The sequence below is a fragment of the Lissotriton helveticus genome, chromosome 8 (assembly GCF_964261635.1).
Source record: "Lissotriton helveticus chromosome 8, aLisHel1.1, whole genome shotgun sequence".
NCBI classification, from domain to species: domain Eukaryota; kingdom Metazoa; phylum Chordata; class Amphibia; order Caudata; family Salamandridae; genus Lissotriton; species Lissotriton helveticus.
Window position 1 is genome coordinate 1,558,864,112 of NC_136069.1, and position 12,115 is coordinate 1,558,876,226.

The 12,115-nt window shown below is 47.0% G+C and overlaps 1 protein-coding gene across 2 annotated transcripts in view; it reads right to left on the bottom strand.

Annotated features, from left to right (window-relative positions):
- Positions 1 to 600: 600 nt before the first annotated feature.
- RAB6A (RAB6A, member RAS oncogene family) overlaps positions 601 to 12,115 on the bottom strand; it is a 369,438-nt gene continuing 357,923 nt past the window's right edge. For both annotated transcript variants that reach the window (XM_078658559.1, XM_078658560.1), the window contains exon 8: positions 601 to 3,124. In XM_078658559.1, the coding sequence (XP_078514685.1) occupies positions 3,060 to 3,124 (65 nt within the window). In that variant the 3' untranslated portion in view covers positions 601 to 3,059. The remainder of the gene's footprint in view (positions 3,125 to 12,115) is intronic.

Genomic DNA, 12,115 nt, shown 5'->3' on the forward strand with positions numbered 1-12,115 from the left:
TTTAAAGTGAGCCCGTTCCATCTACTGCAAGGCGGACTGACACGGGTAGGACCAACAGCCTTCCACAAGCCACCAGATTGAAAGAGGGATTGTGTAGTACATACAATACGCGGAGAATGGAAATACGCGATTGAAAACAATACCTTCAAGTGTATTACGCACCGAGGGGAACATGAGGAACTGTGTCGAACCGGAGCGCGGCAATTCACGTCCGAACCCGATGGCAGAAAAAACTATTTAATAATGGAGTCGATGCCCATGCGCACTATCACTGAAAGGGGGAGTCACCTACCTTGTGAGTGGAAAGACTTCTTCGAAGAAAAACAACTTGCAAACATCCGGACCCAACACTAGATGGCAGGAGTTTGCAAAGCACACAGCTCACACGCCTCAAACTAAATTATTTACTTTGCGTATAAAAACTAAATTCTGATGGAAAAACAACCACAGTTGCAGGCAGAATCTAGTTAATGGACAGAGTAGCAAGACTAACATCTAGATGGAAAACAGAATACACAAAAATAAATAAAAAGTTTGCACAAATTAGGTTTAGAATAGTGACAAAAAATACCACAAAAAGTAAAGACAACAAAGATACAGTTCTGTTTAGTGTTTTATTTATACTTTATTCCTAGCAGAAAATCTGTGCATATAAAAAAAAAATCTGCTGTATGAACAAAATTTACACACCAATTTGGTTCGGTTTCATGAACCCAAGTCAAAGAATCTACAGAGGACAATATGTAAAAGAAGCAAATCAGTTCAATTGTGCAGACCAGACACCTAGAAACAAACAAGGGCGGCAATGCAGGAAAAGTAAGCCGCCTTCAATCAGAAAAGAGAAAGGATAGTGAACCCCTTCTGACATTTAGTTGATATTTATTTTACTTCAGGACATGCAATGTAAAAAAAATGCCTTTAATAACAATATTGCATTATAAAAGCACTTAACATCCCATTCTCTCAGTTTCAAAAGTCCTTATTCATACCCAGAGTTCAATGCAGGTCCCAAGAACTCCTTTTAAAAACAACTTTCACTGGAACTTTAGGTATCCATGCATCCAACTGCACCGCAGGTGATAAGGCCGGGTTAGTGTCTGTATATATGCATGTGTGGTGACTAGGTAAGGTGGGGGTGGGAGTGGTAAGAGTGTGAAAGGTTTAAAGTTGGCCGTGCAAAAAGGTATGAGGGGAATTAAATGGCTTACGATTTCAATTTTGTAAGGCATTGCAAAGCGATACACAACAATAAAAAACTTCCCTTTTCTGAGCTCCAATGCAGCAATACTCTTCCTGCAAACTAACGCATTTATGTGTTTGGTGGACATGCATAGCAATCTCAAGGCGACTAGTGATGTAGAGAAAGTGGTGCATTTTTAAATGCAATGTTCAGTGAGGTTTCGGAGGTTAAAACTCGCAACATTGGTAGAACTCAAACATTTCTGCTCAGTGTTACTTTTTTTTCTTACGCACAAACGTATAAACAAAATTTAAAAGAAAAGAAATAAATAGCAAACAAATGTTCGCTAATATGGAGCAAACTAGTTAAATATAAAACTAATCCAGTTATCATTTTGTTAACCAAACTATACACATGTAAATGAAAACAAAATTAACATGGAAGACCCAACAACGATGCATAAAACAAAGGCATATGTATGCATTTAAAGACGCAAACAGTCTTTTGATGGACTTGACGTTCCAATACTTATTTTCCTAATAAACCTGGGACATGGGACAAGTCTCTTGCAAAGGACTGTACTGTAGAAACAAAAACATGTGGTTGCAATACATACCAGTTTTAAGTAATTGAGCATGGGTATTTAAAATGTTTCTAAGCAATGTCAAATAATTATTTAGGTAAAAATGCTCCCACTTAAACCCTCCAAAGACTATAAACATTAGGTTATGATTGTTTTTTTTTATTTTTAACTCTCCTAATCTGCTCATCACTACTGAAGATCTCAGTGGCTGTAGCAATAACTATATTTTATTTTTATCATGTATCTTTGTTGCTCAGTGTTTAATGCTATTTCCACAAGTCTGTATAACTGTTTGATAATAAATGCACATTTCATATGTGTATGTTATGATCCATAGTTTTTACCCATGCTATACTGAATCATGTGTATTACATCCCAAATTTAAAATACCTAATCACCGTAAAACATTTAAACATTAACACTATACAGTCTCACTTCAAAAGTTTACAATTTAAAAACTCCTTAGGCCAGAATGGTTTGGACTTGTTATTTTTAACACTGCAAATAGACAACCTATAATCCAACCTTGAAGGAATCACAAGGTAATGGATCAACAGACTCACAAATCCATTATCCAGCATTTCTGTATGTTTTGTGTAAGTTGTTTTACAGTGTTCCCAATATGCAAAGATTACTTCCCTGAAATTAAAGTTGATCTTTTTATGAATACCTCCTATATTTTTCATGCAACCTCCAAAATGAACATGAAACCGGAGGACAGTGGTGCCCTGTAAAACTTAGCCAAAATAAAAGGAAAACAAAATCTAGGTTTGGTCTTAAAGAGAGCAGGTACACATTTTGATGAGTATCCCTCCCACCCCACATGGTGGACACTTCAGATTTGCCCGCATTTCTGATATTCAGACAATTTCAAGGTGGTTAATGGAAAGAGGCAGACGGCACGGGCATGTATTTGTCCGCACCTCCATCTCCATGACGGCTCCCATCATCTCAATCAAAACTACTCAAGTTTGTGTCATTTCAAAGTGCATTACTTTTAAGAAAACGTAACCATTTACTTCATAACTGCAATATTTTGAATTATTTTCTGGATTTTTCTTTCCTATAAATAATGGAGACACCAACAATTTGTATTTTTGTGCTTGTGAAGCTAATAGATCATCTCCACGAGACAGCCAGCAATGATGGGTTGCAATACGTTATAACTGAGGGGCTGGGGAGGAAGATGTGGCGGGGCAGGCGTAAGCCAATATTCACACTTCAGTCAATGAAGAGTAAAATGAATAGAGAAGCAGTGATGTTCTGGAGACAGATTTTGGATAAGCACAAGTTGTATTAGCAGGAGCAACCTCCTTCGCTGACTGGCTGTTCCTGGGGCTTTTCCAGTTTTATGTCTATCACTGAAAATGTAATTAAGGAAAATGTGGAATATACAGCAAATCATGTTTGATCATTCTCATTTTTGTCACTTCATATGAATACTTTCATTTACAGAAAACTGGAGCTCATATTGTGCACTGTGAAAATATAAAGGTTAAACAATCATGTCCCACATTGTGCTGGCTACTCAATACTTGAACCTCGTGTGAAAGGAGTATCATTATATGTTACAAGATGTGTGGCTTGTTTGTTGATCTAAGAAGCTGATAGGGAATATGCTACTTACCCTGTATGTATCTGTCTGTGGCATGTAGTGCTGTAGATTCACATGCTCTGCATACTTCTGCCATCTAGTGTCGGGTCCGGAAGTGTGCAAGTTGTTTTTTCTTTGAAGAAGTCTTTATAGTCACAAGACAAAGTGACTCCTTTTCTTGGTGATCATGGGCATAAACTCCATTTTCAACTGTTTTCCAGCAGGTTGGAGAGAATGGAGTGAAAGCATCAGTAAAGCTATGTCGATACAAATAAAAATGTAAAGGAACTGCAAGAGCCACAGGCGTCCAAGGAGGAGGGTGGGTTATGTGAATCTACCGCACTACATGCCACAAAAAGATGCTTACAGGGTACCACTTCGTTTGAAGCATGTGTGGCTATAGATACACATGATCTGCATAGACTGCAAATCTGCCCCTCCCCAAAGGAAATGGCTATCCTGCGAGTGTTGCAGTGGTTTGAAAGAGTGCACGTAACACTGCCTGTCCTATATTGGCGTTTTGGTGTGCTAAAACATTCTCACAATAGGTTAAAGTGTGGGGTGTACACCATGCAGTTGTTTTACAAATATCAGTTATTGGGATATTGCTCAGGAAAGCCATGGCAGCCCCTGTCTTCCATGCAGAGTTGTTAAATGTTTCGGACCTCTTTAGTTCTGTTAATATAATACATAGTTCTCTTAACATCTATTGTATGCAGAGTTCTTTCCACAACTGAATTGGGGTTGTGGAAAGAAAAGAAACATTCCAAGAAAAGAATTGTAGGGAGCAGTTGTGTAATGGTTCTAATGGTGGGCCCATATATCTGGTAAGTACTATATTAAGATTCCAATATGGTGCAGGTGGAGCTCTAGGTGGAATGACTCTTAAGGCCTTACATGAATTCCTTAATAACTGGCACCTTAAAACAAGGACAAATGTTGCCTGTTTTGTAGATAGGCAGCAACTGCGGCTAAATGTAGATGCATGGAAGAGTAAGCAAGGCCCGAAGTTTGCAAATGAAGGTAGCAATCAATATTTTGCAGAGTTGCATCAAACAGATTTACTGCCACAGTAGAAAACACATCTTTTCCACTTTTCTGCGTAATATGCTCTAGTTGTAGGTCTGTGTGCTTCTTTAAGAATGTTCATACATTCAGAGGAAGATTGAGGTATCTAAATTCTATGACCTAGGGAGCCAAATCACAAGGTTGAGCTCCTTTGGATGCCTGATTTCGCCATGGTTCTGAGTGAGAAGGTCCGGGTTCAGGGGAAGCTGCTGGTGGGGAACTACTGAGAGTTCAAACAGTGTAGTGAACCATGGTTCGTAAGCGTAGGTGGAGCTACTAGAAAGAGGTTGAGAGAGGTCTGCCTGAAACATCCCAACCACAAACTGAAGAAGAGTGAGAGGCGGTAAAGTGTAGCAAATATTCCTGGCTGTTCGTCCACAGAGCATTGCGCATTTGGAAAGTGGGTGTAGGAACCTGGAAGAGGAGTCTAGGCATTTTGCATTGTCTGCAGTTGCGATTAGGACTTGTGGGTGGAGTTCCCACTCATGGACTTGTTGCCACATCCTGCTGAGCAGGTTGGCAAAGTGGTTGTCCACTCCTGAGATGTGTTCAGTGAGCAGATGGATGTTGTGACGTATTGTCCAACACCAAATGGTCTAAGATAGGCGTGATTACTGTAGAGAATGTACCCCCCATTTTTGTAACTAGTACATGGTTGTCATGTTGTCCGACCATGCCAAGAATACCTTTCAAGCCAGGTGAGATAGAAATGCTTTCAATGCTGTGTGAACAGCTTGAGGTAGCGGACGTGGAGACCCTGGTGACTGGTATCCCAGAGACCGTGAACTGTGAGATCCTGTAGGGGGGCACCCCATTCTATAAGGGATGCGTCTGCCGTGAGAATGATATGGAAACACTTTCACGAAATGGCCGCCCTTTTGACAAATTTTGTGTATTCTATCACAGCAGAGAGCAATGACCCTATGATTGAGACCATTGGCTGCACCAGACATTCTTGCAGAGATCACATATGTAGTGGAGCATGTGATACTATGCATATGAAAGATGCCATCAGGTCTAAGTCTCATAACTGTTTTAGTGTTAAATGTATTTTATTGAGCCAAGAAGCGTAGTAAAGCATCGCATTACAAAGTACATGTAACAGGTAGACCAATCGAAAACGACAAGCAAGCGTCCGTTCAGCGCGCTGTGAGAGATGGCAAAGGAGATGACCTCCCGAGAAGAGCGGTGTGATGCTCAGAAGGCAAATGGCAGGCAATGTTAGCAAACAAGTTTGAACAAACCAAACCCACAAAACCCCTCCGCCCCCCCAACCTACCCCCCGCCCACCTCCCCCACCAGTGTGCCGTATGTAGGAGATCCATCGTTCATCGGTCAGAAAAGAGCTGTCCTGATTACCCCTGGCGTTCCTGAGTCCCAGTAGTCGTATCTGTAAGGCGTAGCAGTCTGAGGTATTTCGGGCAGGTGATTTCGTTGAACTCCTTAGATAGGAGAGATATAAATGGCTGCCAAGTCTTTTGGAATGCATCCGCAGTTTGCGTGAGGGTAGCCTGGATTCGTTCCATGCCCAAGGTGAACCAGATTGTGTAGCCACCCCGTGTGTGTGGGTTTGGTTGGTGATCCCCAGAACGATAAAATATGATGTGTAGCCGCCTGCATGGCAATACCCATCTGGCGATCTCGGAAAGATTTCAGGGGAAAGGTAAGTGCATTAGGAAGCCCCCGGATGGCATACGCGGGAAATCGCGGGATCTCGGTGTCAAAGGTGGTATCGATATTCAAAACTGTATCCCAATAGCCTCGAACCTCCTTACAGTCCCAGAGGATATGTGTCAAAGTGCCCTGCTCCCCGCACCCTCTCCAACATAAGTCGCTCCGTGACGGATTACCCCGATGAAGCCGGGCTGGTGTAAGGTGCCAATAAATCGCTAATTTCACGGCTGTTTCCCTGCCTGCTGTGTTGCGCGTAGTATGTGATGCCCTGTAATATATCTGGCTCCATTCTTTAGGTGATAGTGTTCTTGACTGTTATTTGTTGGTTGGCTGACACTGCTTTAGAAGTGTTTGAATGTTTTACATTTTGTTCTGAATTCTGGCCTTATATGGGGATGCCAACCCCAATTTTGTGTTGAGCCTGTCCCTGAGATGTGACTTAATTTGTGAGGGTTGAAGGTGTGATTTTTTGTATGTTGACAGTAAATCCCAGCTGATGTAGAAGAGAGAATAGTTGACTGTTGACACAGTAGACGTGTACTGGCTTTGATGAACCAGTATCGATATGGGAAGATGTGAATGTTTTGACTGCGCAGATTTGCTGCTACTACTGCTGAACACCCTTGGTGTGGTAGTGACTTCGAATGGAAGAACTTTGAATTGATAATGCTTTCCAGCTATAACAAATCTGAGGTATTTGCAATGACCTGGGTGGATTGGGATGTGGAAGTAAGTGTCCTTTAAGTCTAGTGTTAACAAAGTCGTCTACCTGAGGCAGTGGAATTACCTCTTTAAGAGTGACCATATGGAAGTGTTCTGATCATATGTAATGGTTTAAGGGCCTGAAATCCTATATAGGCTGCAGTGAACTGTCTTTTTGGGAATTAGAAAGTAAAGGGAGTAAACTCCTTTACCTTGATGTTGAAGAGGAACGGGCTCTACAACACCTTTGAGTAAAAGAGCCTCCACTGTGTTTGATCACATATTGAGGTTCTATGGAAAGATTGTGTCTGCGAGGTGGAATGTTTATAGGTGTGGTTATGAGCTCCAGACAACCATGAAGGATAATTTCTAACGCCCATTGATCTGATGTTATGGTTTTCCAGGTGCGAGAAGAAATATTGTAGTTGTCCCCTTACAGATGTTAAGTGGCGGGGTTGGGTGGTGGCGGGGGTAAGAGCAGTCACTGCGAGGGGGCAGAGCGTGTTGCGGCGTCCCTCCAGCTACCTTTTGAATTATTTCCCCTATAGTATGCCCTCGAGGAGGTTTGTTGTTAACTACAGGAGGAGTTAGAATCATCAGGTAATGTTGTTTTGGCACCCTGTTTATAAAAGGGACGCTGAAAGGAACCACGCGAAACAAGGGTTTGTAGCGCTACTATTGATTTAGCTACTTCGTGTCCTTTTTGTGTGTGTTGCGCTCTTCTGGCTTGAAACCAGATACACGTAGCCAAGCCTGCCTATGCAACAAAACACTGGTGATGACTCCCCTGGCGGCTGTGTCCCCTGATATATAGCACATTTAATAGAATTATTAGAGGTCAACTTTCCCTCATTCACAATCTCATGACCCCCCCCCCCCACTGCTTTTTTAAAATATTCCTCTTGGACGTGTTGGAGGAGTTCTTCCATTTTTTCATCCCGATGTGCCCTGGCGCATCTTGCTAATAGGGCTGGAGTGTTGGCGATAGGTCAATGATTGGAGGATTGAGCTGCCACCGCTTCCCTGAAGCATCAATAACTTTGGATTCCTTATCAGGTGGCGGAGCACCTGCTGAGGACTGCAAATTGGATCTTTTACAGGCACTAGACACAACAATGAATCTGGGGAGAGCGGACTTTTGACGTAAATCAGATCTGAGGGTTCAGGCTTATACTTTTTGCCGACTCTGGCAGTGATAATGCGTGGGGTCCTTGAATATATTATCACGTCTAAGCATACCTTTAAGCATAGGCAGTTATTGACACGCTGTATACGTATTGGAATTCATCCTCAAATGGGTCTTTGTTTAGGGGAACCTGGTGATAAGCGGCTGCCAGACCGATGAGGGCTTGGAAAGATGAAGCATCATCGGGGATGATGGACTGGGCGGGTAGAGATCTGGATCAGTATCACCCAAGGAATCAACATAATTATCCAATGGATCTGTGGGCTGTGAATCTGAATCCTCTCCTCCACCCGATCATCTGTAGAAGACTGGAAACCCTTGTGGTCTGAAGTCTTCTGGTTCACATTGTGAGTGATGTGGTGAAGAGGGTGGTGGTGACTGAGAAAGGAGGAGGACCCAAGGGCTGGTAACAATATCATTCTTTTGAGCAGGTACTGGTACATCTATTACATCTATGGCCTCTGCAAAGGAAAGCAGGTGCCTTGATGATTTTGACGTAGAGTGCACAGGCAGAACTAAAATACAACCAATCCGAGGATGTATATGCAGCCTTTTCTGCTTCGGATCGAGCCACTCATGCATAACCCAGAGCACGGGTACTCCTAGTACAGCCCGCGGGCCGCCAAGCCTTGCGTGGCGGCCAGCGGACCTTGAGACATCGTACCAGTGTTTTAAAAAACATTTTTAAAGAGTGTCTGCAAACACTGCCGGTTGCAGCAGAGACACACTGCTGCTCTGTGGGGGCCGGCCGATTTATTCCAGTGACAGAGTGGAGCTGAAGGGGCGCTAAGAGGAGGAGAAATACAGCAAAGCCCCATTAACATGCAAATGGTCTTTTAAAGACCTGTAAAGTGCTCGGGTGCGGCTGTGTGCGCGCACCGGGGAAGCTGTCTCAGTCCGGGCTGAGACATAGGCAGCGTGAGATGACGGAGGGAGAGGGAGGGAGAGGGAGAGGGAGGGAGAGGGAGGGAATGGGAGGGAATGGGAGGGAAAGGGAGACTGAGGGAGGGAGACCGAGTGAGGGGGGAGGGGAGACCTGGTTCAGAGACAGCACATCTTCAGTTCATTACAATCGAAAATATGGATCTCGCTCCTCGCCCATGTTTGAGCAAACACTGCTGTTTTCACTGTAATATATTTTATGCTCGCCTAATATATTAGTTCAAACTGTGGTTTCACTTATTGGGCAAATATTGTGTTTAAGTCCCACAAAGGACAGCATCATGTGGGGAAGTGCTCGGGCGTGGCTAGGCGCGCGATGGCGACAGTCGCTCTAGGGTAGAGCTCCGGGCCGAGCTCCCCTTCCCCGGGCTGATTCTCCGTCATTTCTTCGAAAAGCCGCCCGAAACTGCAGGCGGAGCATTGTCTAGCTATCGCTATCCCGCTGGCCAATTTTTGTCCGAACCGATCAGCACCGGCCTTTCCTGGAGGACTCCAGCGGGGATCCCTGCGGGTTGACCGCTGGATTCGGCCTCTGCGATTGCTGCACACAAGGCCGGGAGACCCATCAGCTGCCCTGAGACGGTGTTGGCGGTGTCACCGAGCAGCAGCGGGAGTACGAACACCGGCAGTGACGTCTGGGGACTGACCCGGCTGTGGGCGCCCGACGTGGAGGTAGGAGACACAGTCAGGGGACTGACCCGGCTGTGGGCGCCTGACGTGGAGGTAGGAGACACAGTCAGGGGTACTGCCACTTGGACACTGCCCCCAGACTGCCACTGGGGACGTGCAGATCGGATCGCGGCGCTGGAGGAGCGGGGCGCGCCCCGCCTGGAACCGCCAAGCAGCCGGATACACGCGGCGAGTGCCCACAGTGCCCGCCACCCCGGGGGCCCCGCGGACAGCCTGCGACGGGCGCGCATGCCCACATTGAGAAGGCACCGGAGGCCCGAATGAGCGTCATTGCGGGGGAGAGGAGCACAGATTGCTGCCGTAGACACCGCCTGGGGCCGGTCAACGCGAGACCCCCCTCCAGGGCCTCTCATGACTGGCAATAGGAGGGAATCACAGATATGAGCACCCACTGAGGGACTGCGACTGCTGAGACCATACGGGGTGCTGGAAGGAGGCATTGGACCTAGTGGGGCACGAAGCTCCAGGAGGCAAGCAATAACGCCGGGACGCCATTCCTGAAACAGTTGGAAGCCCGACACACCCCCCCCCCCCCCACCCCCGAGGCGTTCTGAGGAGAAGATACCGGGGGCCAGGCTAGGGATCTCGCTAACGCTGGACAGTTTGCTGCCATGAGACCTGTTGCCTGCCATGTGCACATGCAATCTCAGAGCTGTTAATTGGCGCCTGCTGCTTAATACTACTGCACCTGCCTGCTTTGAGGAACACCACTGACGACGCGTGTGACACCGACCGGCCAGCCGCGCTGGAGCCACCGGGAGCCACACCGCACCGCCGAACTCAGACATCACCAGGATCACGAACCGAAAGCCACCTAATCCTCCTGTGAACCAGGCTGGACTGATAGCCAGGCAGCCCTGCACATGTCCGGAGGGGTAAGGACACGTACTGGGACTGGTGGTGCCCCGCCGAAAGGGAAGATTGACAAATTGCTGAAAAAGATGGCTTCCGATCAGGTCACCACGAGGCTGGATAGCGTGCTCGCCGCCATGGAGCGCCTGGAACAGTCGCTCCAATCGACCAGAACCTCCCTGGAATCCAAAATAGATAGCGTCGCCATAGATCTCACCCACCTGAGACGCGACCACAGGAAAACTGGCTGATCGGACCAAGACTCTAGAGGGAACTGGACGGAACTCAAACCCAGAGTCACCCAAACGGATAAACAAGTACAGGACCTCCTGAACAGAGTAGAGTTCCTAGAAGACCGCACTGAGGACGCGGAAGGGCGGGCAAGACGCAACATCAGGCTCGTGGGGGTCCCGGAAAAATGGGAGGGCAATAATCCTGCCCAACGTGTGGAGGACTGGCTAAGAGACTTGCTACCAGAAGACACACTCTCATCCTACTTCGTGGTGGAAGAGGCGCACCACGTACCCACGAGACCACATACCACGGGCTCTAACCCAAGACCGCTGCTCTTCAAGATACTGAACTACCGGGACAGGGACACAGTCCTGAGAGAAACTAGACGACTCGGGGAGATTCGTATAGATAATGCCACCGTGATGTTCTTCCCAGACTACACCATACAGGTGCAACGCCAAAGGCACTCTTTCTTGGAGGTAAAACGGAGGCTCCGCACAGCAGGCCTCAAATATTCCCTCCTTTTTCCTGCGAAGCGGAGAGTGGTGGCACGAGACAAGACCTACTTCTTTAATAATCCTGAAGAAGTAAGCGAATGGCTCGACAACGGTACGGACACGGCACCCAGGCAGGCACAGAGCTATGAGGTGAGACCACGGACACGCGGGCCAAGACATCGTCGCAGGAACAGAGACCAACAGGCCCGCCGTCAGGAGGAAGCGACACGCCGCTCCCCACCAGCGGATCAAATACTGCAGGAGCAACGGGATGCACTCCGGAGGGTCTCCCAGCTGAGCAATTCACCAACATCGGACGTCATGCAGGACACCAGCCCGCGGATAGTCCCAAGCGATGATGACGCTGTTTACAGACTCCCAGCTATCCGTGGACCTGCTGGATATCACACCACAGACAGCTGACCTGATTCACTGAGACCGCGCAAGAAGTCCTAACAAACCCTGCCATGGCGACGGGGACTGAGTTGAGGGGCCGGATGGACACGATGCGGGTGCTGGACATCGCCCGGGGTGTCATCTCCTGCCCCAGAGATGGACGGCGGGAATTTGACACAGTGAGTATTCCCCCAGCCACATAGACGCTGAGAAGGTAAGGTGATGGTCGGACCACGCTGCAGTGCTTCCTCCTCTCTCCCCCCTTCCCGCTGGCCCTAACGCGCAGGGAACTTACTATGCCAGAGACTTGGGAAGCGCGATCTGCTTTACTTTCCCCCTGCATGACTAGCCGGACTCAAGCCTCGAAACGGGAAGCAGCGCCATATCCCCGCGCAATGACTTTGGCTGCATGGCACACACATCATAAGGCCCGGGGAGGACCAACGATTTCCTTCCTTGCTTGAATAAGTAGGCCGCCGAGACTGCGACTAGCACACGTTACCCCCTAGACTTGAGT